At 41.9% G+C, this 20,402-nt stretch overlaps 3 protein-coding genes across 6 annotated transcripts; all 3 read left to right on the top strand.

The window, feature by feature from the left end:
* The first annotated feature begins 613 nt into the window (after positions 1-613).
* Positions 614-2,526, top strand: s100a11 (S100 calcium binding protein A11). Of its 2 annotated transcripts, none has more exons than XM_082522670.1 (3): positions 614-754; positions 842-979; positions 2,195-2,526. In XM_082522670.1, exons 1-3 carry the CDS (start codon positions 689-691, stop codon positions 2,327-2,329), a joined length of 339 nt encoding a protein of 112 aa, XP_082378796.1. In that variant the 5' UTR covers positions 614-688; the 3' UTR covers positions 2,330-2,526. The 2 variants fall into 2 exon arrangements, with proteins under 2 accessions (XP_082378796.1, XP_082378797.1); XM_082522671.1 differs by having other exon boundaries at positions 619-754; positions 845-979.
* Positions 2,527-3,953: 1,427 nt separating this feature from the next.
* Positions 3,954-10,877, top strand: s100u (S100 calcium binding protein U). The gene is made up of 3 exons (XM_082521842.1): positions 3,954-4,160; positions 6,698-6,830; positions 7,161-10,877. Exons 2-3 carry the CDS (start codon positions 6,711-6,713, stop codon positions 7,680-7,682), a joined length of 642 nt encoding a protein of 213 aa, XP_082377968.1. The 5' UTR covers positions 3,954-4,160; positions 6,698-6,710; the 3' UTR covers positions 7,683-10,877.
* A 1,616-nt stretch (positions 10,878-12,493) lies between these two features.
* s100s (S100 calcium binding protein S) lies at positions 12,494-15,395 on the top strand. Of its 3 annotated transcripts, XM_082520594.1 has the most exons (4): positions 12,494-12,622; positions 13,912-13,958; positions 14,294-14,447; positions 14,640-15,395. In XM_082520594.1, the coding sequence occupies exons 2-4, from the start codon at positions 13,945-13,947 to the stop codon at positions 14,826-14,828; spliced, it is 357 nt and encodes a 118-aa protein (XP_082376720.1). In that variant the 5' UTR covers positions 12,494-12,622; positions 13,912-13,944; the 3' UTR covers positions 14,829-15,395. The 3 variants fall into 3 exon arrangements, with proteins under 3 accessions (XP_082376720.1, XP_082376721.1, XP_082376719.1); XM_082520595.1 differs by lacking the exon at positions 13,912-13,958; XM_082520593.1 differs by lacking the exon at positions 12,494-12,622 and having other exon boundaries at positions 12,633-13,958.
* The last annotated feature ends 5,007 nt before the right edge of the window (positions 15,396-20,402 follow it).

Genomic DNA, 20,402 nt, shown 5'->3' with positions numbered 1-20,402 from the left:
TAGAAATGTTTCAGTACATTTGTGCTTCCTTCCGAGTTGGGTCCTCTTTACATGTCCATCGTGGAGACGTGATCTCATTTAAATGAAAAGGATGACTGGAAGGGTCATTAAAGCGCAGACCGATTTTCAGCTATAAAACATTGAGACAATCCTGAGGAAGTGAAAGACAAGTAAAATGCTGAGGGGGAAAAAGATAAAATGTCTAAAGTTTAAATGCTGTTTTAATCTTTTTTCAGAAGTTTAATCAGCTTAGTGCAGTTGGAAAGGCTCGCACATGACACTGTGTGTTTGTACCATATTATTTGAGTCATGTTTTGTATAAACTAATTACTGCTTAGGTATGCATGATTCGGTCACTTGATAAGAATGGCCTGATGCTACCACTAAATGCCTTGCTCTGCAAACTGAAATGGGTTTTGTGCTATCGTTAGTACAGTTTTGCCCTTTGTAGGGCAGAATGGCTGTTTTCTGTTCTCTGTGTGTGTGTGTGTGTGTGTGTGTGTGTGTGTGTGTGTGTGTGTGTGTGTGTGTGTGTGTGTGTGTGTGTGTGCTTTGTTTTGACATCTGTCTCCAGAGAAGTGGAATCAGGCAGATAAGGGCAGGCTGGGGGAGAAGTGGGAACGGTTTAATATTTTCCGCTGATGTTTGCATCAGTCGTGAAGATGAAGCGTATATATTTGGAGAGGTGATGGTCACAGTCAAGGGACAAGGTTCTCGGTACTTATTGCGACACACCGCACTGCAGACACAGAAAGTAAGACGGATGCTTTTTTCTTTCCTACTGCATTTCTTTTTTTAAGCTCTTGTGTGAGAAATACATTCACTCTACTTGTTTATTTCGCAGGTCATCATGGAAGCTGCTATCTCAACCCTTGTCACCCAGTTCAAGACATATGCTGGGAAAGACGGATCCTCCAGCACCCTGAGTAAGGATGAGTTCCAACACCTGGTGGCTTCTCAGCTGCCCAACTATGTCAAGGTGCGACTCTTAAGTTGTTCTTCCTCTTTTCCTTGTTATTTGTGTCCCTGAGCAGCCTACACACAGATATTAAAGAAACTGTAACTGTGGCATTGATCTGTTTGGCAAATGCACATTTTTTTCTACTCTGAGCATTCACCCAAACATACATGCACCTTTCTATACTTAAGCACCTTGTATGACATTCACACATGCACACACATTCACACTGCACGCATTGAGGTTAACATATTACCGAAGGATACTTCGACATGCAAGCTGGAGTAACCAGAGATTGAACCATCAACGCTCCGATTGGTAGACGACCCGCGCTACCTCCTGAACCACCACAACCACCCCAGCGTTTGGAGCCGTGTCGCTCTTTGTTGTTCCACTGGTAGGGCTGTATCTCCACTGTTATTTAAGTAGCAAATCAGTTTTTGGCACCAGACATTTTTAAAGATGCTGAGCACTGTGGACAAATATTAAGATTACGCCCTTGGCAGCCAATCAGAAAAATCCTCCCTCATCATGTTGTATCACGTGTACTCTATACAACACGATACACACTTTGCATGTAAAAATTCAACACTTGTGTGTGTAACATATATTACTATAATTTTGCTATCAAATTCTAATACTGTGCATTTTAATTCTACATGCAACGTGTGACTGTACATCATGTGACATAATTCTTTTTTTTTTAACTTCACTTAATGTGTTTCTCTGATTCTGATTCTGATAATAACATTTTATACAAAATCACCATCTGCATCATAAGGTAATGTCTGATTTTGTATTTACAGTGGAATTGAAAAATTGTCAATACATTTATTTGATTATAACAAAATTATTAATTGATCAAACCGTGGTCAGCTGATTCTTGTAAGGAGTGTAATCTTGTAATTTGGGATTGTATCGGTGTGAAAGTGGAATGAAATTAATTATAAACTGTACAATATCAAGAAAAACACTTCTGCTGCATGTATAATGTAGTAATTTAATGTGTTTTATAGCCCAATGGCCATAGTAACTTACAGGGCTTGAGCTCTTTTCATAGCTGTTTTCCCCATGATCAAGAAACGTTGTGAGTGTGCCTACAAATGCTTTTCGGGTGTTTTTGTTACTTCATTCAACCATTAGGTGGCAGGACAGTGTTTCAAAGTAGATGATACTGCATCTGAGATCATTATATTGTATTGATCCTGAACTGTACTTTGTGATCACCCTCTGCAGAATGCCAGTGATCCCGCTGTCATCGACCAGCTCATGGGCTCACTGGATGAAAACAACGACGGGGAGCTGACTTTCTCCGAGTTCTGGCAGCTGATCGGAAAACTGGCGAGCAAGCAGGGAGGCTTCAGTCAGTAGAGCTCGTCGCTTTCTGTCAATCGAGACTGAAAGTGAGCTGATTGTGCAACGCCAATCGTCTCAGTTTATGCTTTTGAGTTCAAGACCGTTTGAATTCTTTTGTCACCCTGCTGGTGCCACTCTTCAGTTAACCATTTGTTGAATACAGAAAACTATGAATTAAAGGCTTGATTGTCTTAAACCACCAACAACAACCAGCACTGCCTCCTGTCATTCATTCACTATATTATATGATGTCCAGCCACCCACATTGTATTACAACCCTGATTTAGGGGGCTGTAATCCAGTATGCATTACCACTATTACAACTACACCATCCAGACAATATCTTGTTGCATAGTGCTTTATAATACCTGTACAAAGCTGCTTGTCCAAGCATTAAGCAGGGATGATGTAAAAGCATAGCTTAGCCTTTGCTGTCCATCAGTGTGGCCTCAGTAGTCTGCAAAATCATTCTATTATATTTTGCTTGTGCAGTTTAATTGCAATGTGCCTCTTCAGCTGGCAGTTCTTAGTGTTACGGTCACTTTGTATTAATTCCAATGTCTAGACAGAGTTATGTGTGTTGGCGAGCTCCCCAGCTGTTTTATAGCCTATAGGCCTGTTTTAATTTTGCCAGAGAGACACAAGGAGGTTATGCTAACTGATTTGGAGAACAATGATCTTTAACTGATTAATAAATGTGACCTTTGTATCCAAGTTACACAGATTGAGGTGCCAGTGTGGGAGGAATGATGCAATGAGTCATCAACTCCAAAGTGATAGACAAAATGAAGTTGGAACACACAAATGAATTGTCTGTATGACCAACTCCCTTTGGTTTGAAGTCCAGAGCGTTACCAGATAGCATTAATGTGAAGGCTTCTTTAGAACTTATCAGCACAGAGCGGGGGATATTTAGTAAGAGATAATCTGTGGCATAAATTCAAAATTTCAAAGTCTCAAAAGCTCTTTCGGGGATCTGGAAAGACTGCTTTACCTCTTCAACCATATTTGCCACCCACATTAGCTTTCCTGCAGTATGTTCAGTAGAGTCCTTCGCCTCACCCTCACATTTCCAAAGTGTCAGCAGGAAAAAGAGACAGGCCATTATTTTCAGCCTAATATAAGTTTTATCCTATTCTGTTAGTTTAAAAGAGTTAAAAAGTATTTATTTATTTATTACATTTTTATTTCCGTCAAAGAAAGTGGGTGCGTAAAATTGTGCCAATTTGTGTGTTATTCATTGTTTCAATGTTTACTTGCTATCTGGGAGACGTACAGATGTGTGTCTGTTTTACTTAAGACACATCCTCCCGCAAAATTTTGCAAGATTCTGGGGTATCGCTATGCTTTTTCTTTACTTTTAGTGAGTGAAATACTTTGGGAAACGCCTGAGCTGTGTGCAGATGAAGTAATCCCACCCGCCCTGTCTCCTCGTCCCAGCAGATGAAGCCGCTCCAAGCCACAAGCCTGCCTAGTTGGCGTGAAACTGAACAAATCACACATGACGTGAAACAGCTGGCTCGAGAGCCAAAGATAATTCCAATAAAAACCGAGTATAAGTGTTTTGATACACTTTCACTCCCTTTTCACGAAAGTTGGGGTCGCGCTCTTGCACATTCCCAATTCTCCGCTCTCTCTCTCTTCCAGGTACACGCCCTCTGACTTGTGAAGGGGGAAAAGTTTTAAGGACAGAAAAAAAAAAACCCTAAATCACGGAAGAGATTCTGCAGTCCTACTAGTTTGGCAAGTTCTCTGGGCGCAAAGCAGCGTAGAAAGGTGGAGAAGAGGGCAGAAACTCAAATTTGCGCACATTTGTATACTTCTCTTGTCCCGCAGGCTGTAAACGGTGAGTTAAAGGGGTATTTTTTGGCTTATTTTAGTGATCTCCTCCGTGTATGCAGCTTATTTGCTCATCGGGTTTTTTTGCCACGTTTCGATAAACTCTCGCAAGAGCCATCCCATGAAATTTGGCCGCTGTCTGACTGCGGGACGGTTTCAATGACTCGACTCTACCGAAGTTTTGAGTTCACGTTGCACTTCCATAAAAAAAAAAGTAAATCATTATAGTTAGTGGCTGTTTTGCTTTCATGTGCGTTTACATTTTAGCTTTTACAAACTGTGTGGGGTTGAAGCATGAGCTCCTTTTCTTGGAAAATATATTTGATATGATTAAGGCAGATGCCGACCATTTTGCCAAATGCCAAATGGTACAAAAAATTAAAGTAACTCTGAGTGACAGTATTGGGCTTTAACGTGACACATCAACCAGGCATCCGGGTCGCGCGTAAAAATGCATTTTTGAGCGATTTTTGGTGCCGGTTTTTACACCTTTGCGCACAATATGCTTTTAATCGAGAGGCCCGTGAAGGCGGCAGTTTGTCTTGCTGAGTGGAGTTTTGTATAGCTGTGTCTGTCACTTGTGATAATTTTATTTGTTTTGGCTTAAACATTTAAAACTAGTCTACTTGTGGTATTTGGGATGAGTCCTGGAAAAAAGCGTCATGCTTGTGGACGATGTGGATTCAACATTGTCTGAGTTTTCTGTATTTGCAAACTTGGAAGAAAGACAATGACTGCGCGCTGTATTTTACAGCCACAACCTAACTTGTTCCTCTCTCAATATTTAATGCCACACTAGCGGTAGTATTGTCATTACTCTGCGCACCTACCGTATCACATTCGCCCGTTTGGAAACGCAATACTCAATCCTCTCTGGGCTCTGGAGGGAAATGGGAAACCTCTGGTTGTAGGCCTGCATATTTAATTATTTGCGCAGTAGTTTTGGGGCCTTTAAGGCAAATAGCGGGGATTAATGTGCCTTCTCTCCCGAGTCCAACAAGGTGAAGCTCTGACGTGGGATATTTGTTTAAAATCGTGCGCGCTTTTAGAAGCTATTCAAGCAATACTGACTTACGGCAGGTCGTAGGTGAACAATGAATGTGAGAAATGAAAGAAATGTCAGGCTGTAAATAGAAGAAATGTATTTTGAGTAGGACGCAGTTAAGGCTCTTGTGCATTCAGGCTGTGGAGGGTGTGTCACCAGCGGAGGAAGAAGTCCCCTAAAGTTCCTAAAAGGCCCGAGTTTGTTTGTTTTAGCATAACAAGAAATTAACAGTCGATTTCTTCATCCATAGCTGGGCAGTTTAAAACTGGTGAAACTAACTTTCCTTGAAAATACTTACGCACACACACACACGCTTGTTTGTAACTTTATTAGGCCACTATTGTTCAGTGACAGCTGTTTTGACGATCAGAGATGTGCTCACTCGCCTGCATGCAAACGTGTGGTTATATTGTGCGCTCTGTTGTGGCACAACAAGGTCAGACAGATACAGAGCAGTAGGTCAGCTGCAAGTGTTAGATTTAAAACACTCTATGGTGTCAAAGCCTGCTGCTAATTAACATATGCTGAAACTAACACTAGCACCATAAACTTCAGGTGGGTGTTGTAAAGTGCACAGACTTTAGTAACTAATGATGTTAATTTTCTGCATGACAGCTTCCTTGTTGAAACAAAGAACAGTTTGTTTCTGTTTTGTACTTTGCGCTGCTACATTTGAATTCTGAAGTTGACATGCAATATGTTTGCCTTAAACATATCTTCTCTCTGCGTTGGGGCAGACTAACTCGGAACTGGCCTGTAAATTCCTGTCTTAAGTGGCAGGCAGCGATGAATGGAATTTCTGCGAACATGTGTCACCTATTGGCATGTTAAACTTGGGGAAATGCCTGTAGACTATATGAACGAGTTTGTAAAGATCTAAGGTCCTGATAGTCTCTCTGTCAGACTCCAAACATCTGCAAAGGTTTTAATGTATAGGAATTGGCTGCTGATGTGTAATGAAAGAGTGATAATCCACAGCAGGCCTAATTGTCCCATTTGGTAGCGTGAAAGGGGGTAACAGAGTGAAAACAAGAAAGAGACAGTAGCAGGTAAGAGAGAGGCAAGTACAGCTGGCAAGGTAGCAAAAGCAAGACAGAATGAGGGAGAGGGGGAGCGGGAGAGAAGCGCAAACAGGGACTAGGTAATCCCTTAGGTAATCTGAAGCCCAGTCCCCTCGGTAGCTTCAGTAGATCAGATGACCTATCAAAGATTAGAACTTCCATTGTGTGTTACAGCTTGTCTCTCAATCAGACTCTCCACTTATCTCACGTCACCATCCCTCCCTTATTGGAACTCAAGGCTCAACACCTGAAACAAAAGGACGCGCATGGAAATGAGGAGATCCTCTGTTTCATTTTCCACTGCATGTGCCTGTTACTGCAACACACTTGAACCACACTGTCTCCATGCAACTTCCCTCAAACAGCACGCAACAGTGATTATTACCATCTAAGTATCTATCTATCTATGATCATTGTTTTTATCTCTCCCTTTTGTAGAGAGAGAGAAGTCATGGAGAGTGCCATTCAGACCATGGTGAAGGTCTTCCTGAAGTCGTCCAAAGGAAGGGAGAGTCTAGGGAAGAAAGAATTCCAAAACCTTGTCTCATCCCAGCTGGGAAACATCCTCACGGTTAGGAAATCTTTGTTGAAATCTCAGAATTGTTGCTTATATTTGGATTATGTAATCATCTTCCACAAAAGCAGACAATGGTGTTGTGTTAGCCCTGGCCAGCCTTAACCTGTCCAGATTTTTGAAATGTTAACTGTGAACAAATGTTGCTGTAATATACAGCCAGTACATGGGAAAAGTGATCCGGTATGATGAAATGACACGGATCAACATTATAATGTAAACGGAGCTACTGATAGAGGGCCATTTACTAATCTTGTACGGTGATATGACCAGTAAGAGGTGAGGTAGAGTTACTAATCATCATGATTGTATGTGCCTACTATTCAGGACACAGACAGCAAAGAAGCGATAGACAACATGGGTAAGGGGCTGGATAGCGACCAAGATGGCAAGGTTGGCTTTGAGGAGTTCATGAAGCTAGTCGGCTATGTGGCCTGCTCGCTGAGTGAGCAACGTTCGCTCGCCAAAGAGGAACCTGCACAGAATTCTGCATCTGCACAAGTGGCACAAAGCGTCCCCAACAAGGACGCTCAGAAGCCCAACGCGAACGAGGAAGCGAAGCCCGAGGCGAACGAAGAGGCAAAGCCAGCAGCAAGTGCTGAAGTGAAGGTAGAAGCAAATGCAGACGCAAAGGCAGAAGTAAAGGTAGAAGCAAAGGCAGAGGGGCAGACGCAGCCGGAGGCAGCAAAGGAAGCAGCTGTGTCTGCCACAGCTGCAAAAGCAGGAGAAGCGGCTGTAAAAGCGGAGGAAAACGTGGAGGAAACGGTAAAGGTGGGGGAAACTGCAGACAAGCTCCCCGCTGCTGTGAAGGAAGATGTGGAAAAGAAGACAGAGGAGGCGACCTCATAGGGGACAATTCATCCTTCACAACAAAAAAAGAAAAGAAATCACACTACACACATTCAAAACACTACACAAAGCACAGCCTTATCAATGTTAAAACAAATCGAAAAGCCACTAATGATTTTTTTTTATGTTTCAAACACAGAACTTTGAAATAAAGCAATATTGGGAAAAGTTAAAACACTACAAGACCAGCTCTAAAAAAATAACAAGATATTCCTTTTTATAAGATAATAACTGTCAGTTTATTGCTTTGTACTACTAGTTACCACTATGTTCTTATGTACAGCATGTGCATCCCACTATATAGCACATTTACCTCATTATGATAATATACTATGATAGCATGCAGACGTACGCTATCCCGTGCATGCCGTGTCCCTGTGAAAACCTTGCTGCACACGTGACCAACGCACCACTGCCAACAAGACCTTTAGCTTAAACCCAAACCTGTGCTTCCTGCACAGTTGTGCCATGCAGTCCTTTGGGTCCTTGATAAAACAGAAGTAAATTACATCTTAAAGGAATAGTTTGACATTTTAGGAAATATGCTTTTGAGATTAATAGCCAAAAATTCCTATACATTAGATAGCTTTGATTTGGCTAAAAATAACAACACGAAACATCTGCCAGCATCCCTAAAGATAAGAAATAACATTTTACAACAACTTTTTTGTTTAATAAGTTGTTCGCACCTTTTTAGAACAAAATACATTGATCATATCTGTTATTTAGTGCTAAAAGAGGGTAGCTGTTTTCCTCTTTAACTATAATTGATTTTCCATACAGACCCTAGGGTGCTTTTTTTCCTCTCTTCCGACTCTTTAAAGTGTATTTCTGAATGTGTCAAAGTGTTCCTGCATTAGGTGCATGAAAATCTGACAGTACATTTTTACTAACATTCTCGTGCTATATTTCTGATTGAGCATGACAATAAACAGAAGTGTTTTGCTGATGCTTTGCATTACTTCAGCTTGTCTTAACTGTGGTATTGGCCTCCTTTAAACCTCCTTCTTCTTCTTCTTTCTCTTTCAAGTCTGCTTCACGGGCTCACTGTGCTGCAAAAGTTAACTTCATCTGGTGTCTGCAGCGTATTCTCGTCACTTTTAGTCTGCCATAAATTAGGAACTGGAAGATCAGGTGTGACCTTTGGCTAAATAATTAAGGTTCAGGGTTGGAATCCACACCAAAGGGCCATTAAGTGGCCAAAGGGGAGCCCAGATGAGCCTCATATGAGTGGGCTGGTCACTAGAGGGGCAGGTCAGAAAAGACGCTCTTGTAACCTAAGTTGAAGAGAAGAACATGATAACTAAAAGCCAAGAAGTCAAGCAGCCTTAACAGGTGTCACTTTTTAAAAATTAGTGCCTGTATTATGTGTATTTGAGACAGCAAGTCCTGCCTATTTAACCCTTAGGTGTTGGGCGGTTCATTATCAGGAGTGATCACTGGCAGCACAGGACAGAGGAGGAGTGACTTGACATCTGTTTTGGAGGCTTTCCTTATAGTTGTTCATCGTCGTGGGTGGGGTTTTTTTTTTTGTTTCTTTGTTTTGTTTTGTTTTGTTTTGTTTTGGGGTTGTTGTTTTTTTGCTGGTTTAGGCACCGTTTGTTCATCCCTGTGTGTTTGTCTGTCAGTCACACTCTCATTCTGTTTAAAGACCCCGTTTGACCTGCAACTGGATCCTTGGGCATTAGGCATTGGGAAACTACTGGATTAGGCATTTGATGGGTAACACACCCTGGGACACAAACAATTACATGAAAGTAATCCCGGGCTCCAGTGAACCTGCCTATCAGATGAGGTGGTAGTGTCAAAGGTATCATTGTCAGAGGTTGTGCCTTTTTTTTTTTTAAGCAAAAAAAAAAAAGAAGAAGAAAAAAAGAATACTGAGCCATCAATGTGTGAGCTTCTGCAAAAGGCTAATAATGAGATGTTGCATGCTTTTGGAAACGTATTACCATTTTATTACCATTATTGTGGCCATTATTTAAGTTCTACATGGCCTCTTTATAATTAACTATTAAGCCTATACATAACTCTTATCTGGACCACTATGGAGATAAACTTGAAAGTGTACTTCTTTGTCACATTATATGCAATTTGTTAATTACAATTTAATGATTTGCAAATTGTTTCATCATCAATAATGCACCCATGAAAACAAAAAGGTTTGTGTTGCAGGCCTGCTGTGTTGCAGGTCTGTGAGACCAGCTGCAAAGTGCTTCAGGCACACACATTTTGGGCAGCGGACCAAATGTGTACCTTATGTACTGTTAGAGCACCTGGCACCGCAAACCGCTCAACAGCAACACGGGCAAGATAAATAAGCCTTGAGTCATGTGACCGCCATGGCTCACTGCGACACTCCCATTGTAAATAACCTCATTTACACACTCTGCTCAGACTTTATACTCACAGTATGCTACGTTTCCCGCCGCAGTTATTATTAACACACTTACTGAACAATCGGGGCTTTTTACACTACGTTATGATTTCTTTTAATAAAATACGTATAATTTTTATACTGCAAATACATTCTGGTACTTCCTATGACTAATAGAACCATGATCTCTTAAATTGCTGTAGTCAGCTTCCTGTTTAACTTGCACTAACAGCAGATGCCGTGTTTTTGAAGTGAGCATACCTGGGTTGCACATCATCTAACAAAGGTAATATTTGAATCTCTGCGATGATGACCTATGAGAGCTGCAGCCTCTTTCAGAGAGCTTAAACTGTTTGCAATGGCAGTGTTATTATTCTGTCCCTTAGTGCAAACCCCACCCAGCTTTAACTCATGTAGATTAAAAACATGCTGGAACTGAGCACAGCAGATTTGCAGTGGGGATTGTTTGCCGTCGTGTTTTCATTGCGACACAATGAATCTCTTTCATTCTGAGATACAGAAGATGAAAATAATAGCATGCGTTAAGAATCTCCAAAGTGATACACGTACGAGTGTACGAACGTGTGAGTCATAATGTTTGTGATTACGGGGCCGTTCCCAGGGAACTGTGCAGGCTTTTATCACTGTGCATTAATGCAGTCCTGCCAAGTACAGCAGTTGGACTTATTCAGGTCCACTGACCTGTACAGTAAACTTTATTATGCTGATTTTTTAACTTCATATGTAACGCTGTATCGTTTTGGATAATTTTATGTAAAGTGTAATGGCTAACATTGAATAAACTGTGACAATAACAAGTTTTTGTAGATTGTTCAATTAAAAATCCTGGTGTTGGTGTTAAGGTTTTTACAAATCAGGATGTAAAATACCTGAAAGTCAGTGACGTAGAAGCTCATCTGACTGATGATGCACCACAACTTACAGGTTAACATAATCTGTGAAGTAAAGAAAGTAAATACATCACTGCATGGGTGTTTTGCACAAGTGTGGCCATGAGATTGAGCACAATTTGGATGAAGATCCATAAAGTACAAGAAGCTGAAATTCTGTTGAATAGTTAAAGGGTATCATGAGCTAAAAATCTATCTATCCTTTTTCTATCATTTAATGGTAGTGGTCAGTAAAAGTATTCTGATACAACCTCAGATGAAAAGCAGCACATGACAGATTACACAGTTTCATCATTTATTCAAAAGAAATTAAGCCAAAATGCAGAATCAGTGAGAAAAACTAAATACACCCTTACTGCTTCCAAAGAAATTAAGAAGGAAAGTGTTGGCAGGAAAGACATGAGCAATGATCTTAAAGAAGCATTTGTTGCTGCCCTTCAATCTCAGAAGGCGGTACTTTGCCATTCCCAAACAGGTTTTTGTCCATCATTCTACTGTGAGAAAGATAGGTGGAAAGACAGTTGTCAATTGTTCCAGGAATGGGCAGCCCAGCAAATTCACCCAAAGGACAGACCATGCAACGCTTAGAGACTCTGCAAAACACCCAAGAGCTGCACTGGAGACTCTACAGGTTTCAGTTAGCATGTTAAATGTTAGAAATGAGAAAAGACTAAAAAAAAGCGTGGTGTTTTGGAAGAGGTTCCAAGAAAAAACTTTTAAAATGAACATTGCAGCAGAGCTTAGATTTGCAAAATTGCATCTGAACAAATCCCAAGGCTTCCGAAACAGCCTTGGACAGACGAGACCAAAATGGAGATGTTTAGCCATGAAGCGCACCTCATATCAACTCTCCTGCACGGTGGTGGAGGGGTGATGATTTAGGCTTGTTTGGCAGGTGCAGGACCTGGGCAACTTGCAGTCATTAATTTCACCATGAACATGAACACTAGAGTGAAATGTGAGGCCATCTGTCTGACGGCAAAAGCTTAACCCAAACTGGGTCATTCAACAAGCACAGCAGCAAATCTATAACAGAATGGCTGAAAAGAAAAGAATGAAGATTCTGCAATGGACAGATCAAAGTCCCAACCTCAAACTGATTGAAATGTTGTGGCAGGACCTTAAAAGAGCCGTGTGTAAATGAGTGCTGGCAAACCTCAATGAACTGAAGCAACGCTGACAAGACGAAAAATTCCTCTGATAAAGTTATAAAGAAAACGAGTGCTTCAAGTTATTGCTGCTAAAGGCAGGTTATATAAGCTAATGAATCATAGGGTGTACTTAATTTTTTACACACTGCCTCTGCATTTTGATTTAGTCTTAAATATATTACAGTGTAATATATCACACGCTGTTCATCTGAGGCTGTTTTTACATAAATTCCTTTTCATGACTGTATGCATATGTGATGAAGAAAGGAGGGGAGCTGAACACCTGCGCAGAGAGAGATAGATGTAAAGGAAACTGAAGTAGTATACGTAAGTGGGTGAAGGAGTTGGGGGTTGGGTGGGGGGGGGGGGGGTTTAAGGAGGAGGAGGGAGAGGTACAGGTGATATTTAAGCCACTGGCAAACTCTCTCCTCATCCATCTCCGCCTTGGCTCTGTCCCCTGCACCTCTTCAAAGACAAAAGAGGCCCTCCATCAGTACTCAGGTAAGACGGATAGCTTGGATTTTGGACTTTCTCCTCTGTATCCGATGAAAGTTTCTTTGTAAAGTGTTTTAGCAGCTGCACAGCCGAAGTAAATACTCAAATGCCGTTAGTGCAGAACGGATAGTGGGCACTCAGCAGCAGACTTGGAAAACAAACTGCGTGAGTCAGTTGGTGATTTTTTTTGTCTGGACAAAGCACTGCTGGCTTTCCACTGATGTGCAAGCTTTGAGAGGAGCATGACAGGAAATTTGCACATCAGTGAAATATGGAAACAAGCGAAGCCAGTAGGGATTTGTGGCAGAGCAGCAGAGCACTGGTAGGAAAGATAATATACTGAACATACTGGACATACAAAATCTTTTAGTCTCAGCATGTCTTGTTCCATTAAGCTGATTATCTTCTTTTTTTTAAACTCAAGATATTTAACGCCATGCATCACTCGATACGGATATTGCTTCATCGTTAAGATAACTTCATACATATGCATTATTACTATACTCACTGTGTCACTGATAGCATTTCCATCTCCATGGCTTCCTTTTGTATTGTGCCAGTCAGTGAGACAGTGACCCCTATAGATTTCCCAGTGAGTCAGCTTTGGTGTCCACTGGCCTCATCTTTTGTCTGTGCTGCCTGCAGCTCTGACCTCTCTGGTACAATGCTCTGCAGCATGACGAGAGGCAATAACCGGTGACTGACATTAACATCCCTGTCTCCTTATGTCAGAGATGATAATTAATAAATCATGCACAGGGGAGCATGGCAGACTGATTGTGCCCTTTGGTGTTACGTGTGGTAAGGATTAGCATCAGCACAGCTCTGCACACTGTTTTCCAGTTAATAGGTCCCTGAACTTTAAACTTTGGGCCAAAAGCTGAATGCATCTTGGCAAGAGTGGAATTGAAGTCCCTCATCTGTATGCACTAGTTAGTGTATATGCTGGCAACTCAGGTTACTTGCCCCCTTAGTTTCTAAATGTCGTTACCAGGCAAGTGTTATGTTTCACTTGTGGTTTCCATTTGAATGATAAGACTTGTTACACGATCAGCATATAGAGAGATGTGGTTTACATCGAAACCATTCATTGCTGATGCCGTGGAGTTAATTGGTACATGCATTACCAATTCAGCTTACAACACCGATAACCCAAGGATCAAAGAACAATGAAGCGTGTGCTTTTTTTGTTGTTGTTGTTGTTGTTGTTGTTGTTTTTGGGGTTTGTGTTTTTGGAAAACCCTTCACACTCATGCTTCATTGACAGTGACTTATCTGTGTCTGTGTGTGCACAGTCTCTCCACGAGTCCAGCACAAGAAGCTCCACGATGCCGGACACAATGTGTGTAAGATTGTTCAAAAAAAAGCTTTCCCAAAGCTGTCCTGCATCTTTTCATCCACATCTCTGAAACGTAAAACCTACTAAGGTTGCACACACACACATACAGTGACCTTAGTAGACTCTGCAATGCATGCAGAGCATTATTAAACCCAATGCTTAGAAATAGGGAAAAACCTCTCTGCTTTGCTTTGCTTCCTTCTATCTATCCATCCATCAACTATCACTCTTATGGAGGTGGCTTCACCCTTGACTGCTATGTGACCGCACATGCAGCTAGGGCTGGAGCGGGCATTATGTGGCAGAGTCTGACCTCTTTACTTGAATCCCCCTTCCAGCATGTCCAAGGAGCCCAGTTCCAACCTGGAGAGTGCCATGCAGATGCTCATAAAGACCTTCCACAAGTATTCGGGGAAGGAAGGCGACAAGTACACTCTGAGCCGGGGCGAACTGAAGGAGCTGCTACTAGAGGAGCTGGGGAGTTATTTAGGGGTAATTATGTGGTTTGCACACTAACACACTAATACAGTTTACAAATATGCATGATGCAAGTAAAGATATTGGCTCATCTCCTCAGACGCACAAGAACAAACAAGCCTGTGCAGTTATATATGCCCACAGATGCACGTGCATGACACCTAACACATTCTTAAGCCTGTCTCTCTCTCTGTTCCACACTGACAGAGCTCCAAAGATAATGAAGCAGTTGAGAAGGTGATGAACGACTTGGACGCCAACAACGACGGGGAGGTGGACTTCACCGAGTTCATCATTCTGATGGGCGCCCTCACAGTCGCCTGCAACGACTTCTTCCTGGAGTTCAAAACAGACGACAAACCCAAAGACGGCGAGTCAGCGCAGAAGAAAGCTTGAAACACTGCAAAAGAAGGAGGGGGGGTGGGGGGGGGGGCGAGAAAAGTGAGATGGAGAGGGCGTAAAAGAACTGTAAATCAGCAGAGGAGATAGAGGACAGAAGTGCAATGGCTTCTCTTTTTTTTAAATCTTATGCAATATGTAAACACTACAGCTACACACGAGGGAAGAGGTCCAGCGCTTTAGTTTATGGTTTCACAGAACACAGAGCATTCAGGAGGAGTAGTGTTTTTCCTTCTGCAACTGTTTCTCATACCACAGCTTATCCGGAGCTAGTTGCACTGTTCTCAGAGCAGTGGCTAGTTTTATATACACGACAGGGTTAATTTCAGCTTCTTCTAACTCAGATTCAGCAGTCACTTAGGTTTAGTAAGGCACGGGAAAGACAGGGAGTTTGGGGATGTTTGAGAATGTCTTGCACGTGAATAACTTGACAACATATATTTAGTCACAGAATAAGTTACAGATTATACCAGATTGTACTCAGTCTTGAAAATATTTATGATTTGTCCCCTCTCTTTTGCTTTTGTAATCTTTTCAAAATATTAAACGTGGCATTTAACCAAATATTAAGCGTGGTGTTTGCAGTGTCACGTACTTGAAAATATAAGCGGACTCTTACAATGCAGAAGTACAAATCTATAATTTGTCACACACGTGTGGCAGCTGGAAGTCGAGTTGAATATCAGCAAACTGTGAGGCTGTGGTTGAGTGTAAGCACTGACATTTTGTGAGTACTGCTTGTCTGTGTGTGTGTGTTTATGCATGTCTGTGTGTATCTGTATATTGGGGATTCCCACAGAGTAAACTGCTCTGGCTCACACATCCTGCCAACAATATCCTGCAAGTCTTGTTCCACTAGATATAAGCTGACCCAGATGTTTGACTTGGAAGTGCAAAGAAAACTTCTTCAAAAGAGGAAGACAGAGGGAGGAGAGAAAGAAAAAGAGCGAGTGTGAGGCAAAATAATGAGTGCTTTTGTGCATATGCCTGTGTGTGTGTGTGTGTAAATGAAAAGAGGGACAGCAAAGCCAGAGAATGGATCCAATTTATGAAATACATCAGTCAAGTATGTAAGTTGGAAAGTGGTGGTATAATCACAGAGGAATGCTCAAGCTGCTGTGACTGTGAGCACACTAACTGTCCCTCTCTCACGCACGCACACATAGATCAGTAAATCAACACGTCCTCTTCCACCTCATTGGCTTTTGTAGCTGCTCGTCACTTTTAAAATATGGCTGGAGAGGGAACACAAAGCAGATGAATTACATTAGATCCTCTCCTTTCAAACCACTGAGGGATTTCACTTGGAGGTGTAATTGTGCTTGGACACTGATGAGCTTAACTACCTGCTCTTCTTACCTTCAGCAATATTAAGAAACTGATTCCAGGTCAGCAGTGCGTCAGCGGGCGTGGCTTAAGCGATCCGCTTTCATTCCTCTGCCCTCTGTGTTTTCCAGAGGTGTCCTCTGGTTGGTCGGTTTGAATATTTGAGCTCGAGGTGCGCAGCCCGCAGACAGGTAATGATTTCAAAACAACGCGTGTAAATGTTAACCCTGTTTTGGCCCGAGGCAAAGCAAACGACCTTTTATGGCTGTTAACGGTCTTGTTTACTGCTTTTCTTGTTTCATTCCAGAGCAATGATTAGTTTCAACGACTTGCAGTGAGGAAAGTAAATAAGAGAAAAGTACAACACACACACGGATCTAGCAGTCAAGGGGGGAAAAAAATATACAGATCATAACAGTGGACCTAATTCTGCAGAATAAAATTTGTAATTCTAGTAATATTTTCCCTCTATGCTGCACATTTCAAGGCTTGGCTTCCCAGCTGTCTAACTGTCTTAGACTAGAAACTGTTTTTAGTGAAGATCTTCACTGAATTCTTCCTTTTTTGCTTTGAGCAATTGGGTTATTCAGTGTCAGGGAAACTGCCTGTAAATGTTTATAGTCACTTCAAATAAAAAAACTCTAAAACTCCTTCAGCTAGGAAGGGTAGAAAGATAAAGATGTTGAGGGTGAGAGCAACAAGATGCAGGAAAGCCACAATTCACATGTGAAAAACAGGCAAAATCCTGAAATGGAATTTAGTTTGATTTGTTTGTCACCTGAATCTAGTGAAGCAAACTGGTTTGTCAGCTCTGCTTGCCTTTCTGTACAAGTCTGAGATACCAAGTCAAGTCAATCTGCAACACACATGGAGGGCACACGCCATATATTTTACTTGGGTAAAAGTGCCAAAGGTTTAGCTGCTTTGGTGTTAATAAAATTAACACCAAGTGTGCTGGAGTGGCAACAACGACACAACCTTCAAAACAGGCCGCTGACATTTTTTTCCATGCTCGTCTTTTCCGACTGTTTTTCACTTTTTTGCATTTGACTAGGGTCAGAGTCATGAAGTGAAAATCCAAGTCCCCCAACATGGAACATCAATAAGTGCTATTTCCAGAAGGTTTGCTGCATCTCCCACCAAAGTCTCAAGAGGAGGAAGGAGATTCCAGGAGATAGGCAGTTACACTAGGAGAGCTGGACAGGGTTGTAGAAGGTCCTTAATCCATCACCAAGACTGGTATCTGGTCCTTTCTGCAAAGAAGAACAGGATGAGCTACAAAATGACTTCCAACAGGCCACTGGTGTGAATGTCTCTGCTCAAACACTCAGAAACAGACTTTGCCTCAGGCCCGATGTCCTCTAGTGGAGCTGATCGGAATTTGCCATTGAATACCAGAATTGGTGCTTCAACCACTGGCACCCTGTACTTTTCACTGGTGAGAGCAGGTTCGCTATGAACACATGTGACAGACAGGAAAGGGTCTGCCTATAAGATTGTTCAGCATGACCAGTTTGGTGGTAGGTCAGTGATGGTCTGGGGAGGCATATTCATGGAAAGACACACAGACCTGCCATTAGGTATCAGGATGAAACCCTTGAACACACCGTCAGATACTACACTGGTGCAGTGGGTCCTGGGTTCCTCCTGGTGTACAACAATGCCTCATGTGGGAGAGCATGCAGGCAGTTCTTAAAGGATAAAGGAATTGATACCATTAACTGCCCGCCACATTCACCTAACCTAAATCCACTAGAACAGCTCTGGGACGTTGTGTCTCGGTCCATTCAATTCCACCAGGTTGCACCTCAGACTGTCCAGGAACTTCCCCAGGAAACCATCTGTTCTGTCACTGGTAGCATGCATCATTGTCAGCCATTCATAAAAGCAATAAAATTTCAGCAAAATGTACTAGCCTGCATCATTTTTAATTTGATTTTCCTGGTGTCTTTGAATTCAGGCCTCTGTACGTTGATAATTATCATTTCCATCAAACGACAGGGCATCCTTTCACTCCTAACCCATTATTGAGTCCATGTCACTATAGATATCCAGCATTTTTTTCCTACTGGGATTTGTCTTTTTAAAGTTTTTCTTTAATTTTTTGAGCAGTGTACTACTAAAGTGTAAAAGTCTTAGGAGAAAAGCATGCATCACATAAAAAGTACTTTTCCTAACTCTGCAATTCTGTCTTATATGTATATTGAGAGCAGTCCTGGGTTTGTCCGGTGAATTGTAGGCTTGTAGCTGAGGTTTATCAGCTCTGAATCAGGGTGAGACAGACATGCTGCATGAGTTATGCTTCAGAGCAGTTACTTAATTCTCAGTCAAATGACCTTTTCAACCACACGGGGATGAACAACAGTGCGGAGACATCCTGCAAACAGTGTCTAAGAGCACGCTTGACCTCGTGAGGTGAGCTGATTTAAACTTAAAGACAACAGTCTCTGCATGGCAGGTGCATCCTGTGTGAGGAGAGGAGACGAGCATTACAAAGCCAGGCCATGTCACTGGCACAGAGCCTGAAGCATCTGATAAGGACCTGCAGGAACACTTCGGTTACCAACAGAGCAGGTCAAGCGACACCCAGATGTCAAGCCACCCTGTCCATCAGGCAGTGAATCCTGAAGCGATCATGTCAGGCTGTCATGCAAGCCTGAGAGGGGCTCAACGATTGCATGACAGCCCTGACGGCACTGATGTGAGAGCAAACTAAAATTAGTCATTCGAGTATACAGTAGCATAGGTGGCTCCAGGTCTATATCATTTGACGATTCATTCTTTTCCAGGTGTATCTCCCTCCCTCTTGGGTAGAATTTGAGAAGGCCTGCTTTCCTCCGCTTCATGAAATCCATCTTGATAGAAGACCGCAGGGAGACCTTATGGGTGCAGCACATTGCCAGAAAGAAGTCAGCAAGCAAGTGGATTACATTGATAAAGAGCAGGCTTTGTTAGTGAAAAGGGCATTACCTCAACTTCTGAAGTGCTTTTTGTTTCTTTTAATTGAACTTCAGGAATTTTTTATGCTTTTGCATGACCATTTAAATTACAATTCTTACTCATAAAAATTCTGAAATAATCTTTAAAAGTGTAATACAAACCACCAACTTGACCACGCACACACAAAGAGCACTTTAGAGTTAAAGCTAAGAAGATCAAGATGGAGACTGATGTGACTAAGTTGAGGTACAAAGTTTAAAAACACTGTACTAAATCTTATCAGAAAGATTAAAAAAATAATATTGCTCACAGGGATCATTTTTCTGCAGATTGACATCTTTTACTTTTGTTTCTTTCAGTATGTTTTGTTGATAAAGCCTCTATTTCTATACTCTTGCATTTATTTCAGAATTTGAAATATCGGTATTTTATTTAATTAAGTAATCTCTGTGTGGTTTTTGCGAACATTAAAAAAAAAATTTGTAGCCAAGCAGGTTAAAAAAAAAAGTGCTACGTAAGTCACCTGACACCTATGAACTGCTTAAACAGGTAACGGCAAACAAATATCCATGACGTGACAGCACGCGTGAGAAGGCTGAAAGTCATCTCCATATTAGGACTCATGAAACCCAACTTGTGGCTCTCCTTAATGAGCTTAAGTACAAACTCTTGGCATCACACACAGGCGAACGGTGACGGTGTCCTCCGTGAGAGTCAAGGAGACAACCTCAAATAACACAGACAGGGTGAAGAAGGTAAAGGAGAGGGGCGAATGATACGTAAGAAAAGTAGGGAATGAGAGAGTGATGGTGTCAGTTGCTCCTGTTTTTTCCCCCTTCACATTAAGTGTCCTTGACATGGCTGTAATGATACTACTCTACCTCTTTGTCTGTTTTTAGCACTGCATTTATCTTAGATCTACACACGGCACATGCCGGGTGTTCATTGTAGGCACATCAGCCATTTGTTCTTAACATGATACTCACCTGAACTCCCCACTGGACTTTTGCCCTTAACCTGGAATATTATTCTGTCTCCTCATTAGCAGCACAGAGTACTAAACCTCCAGGTAAATTATCAAACTGCTAAAACCACAATCAATCTCTCACATTTAAAGATTCATTGTGCTCAAAAATGCCCTCATTCAGTCACTCGGCTCCTGTAGGATGTTGGGACACTTTGATCTCTCTCCGTCTTTCATCACTGACACAAATACCCTCACATTCTGCTGTTTATGTTGCTGATTTATTGGGATCAGAGACAGGCTCACAGGGGATATCCAGCATTGAGATTCAGGACCTTTTA

The sequence above is a fragment of the Aulonocara stuartgranti genome (assembly GCF_965226115.1).
Source record: "Aulonocara stuartgranti genome assembly, chromosome: 22".
Classification (NCBI taxonomy): Eukaryota; Metazoa; Chordata; class Actinopteri; order Cichliformes; family Cichlidae; genus Aulonocara; species Aulonocara stuartgranti.
Note: the sequence above shows the minus strand (reverse complement) of the source record. Positions and strands in the feature narration are given on the sequence as shown.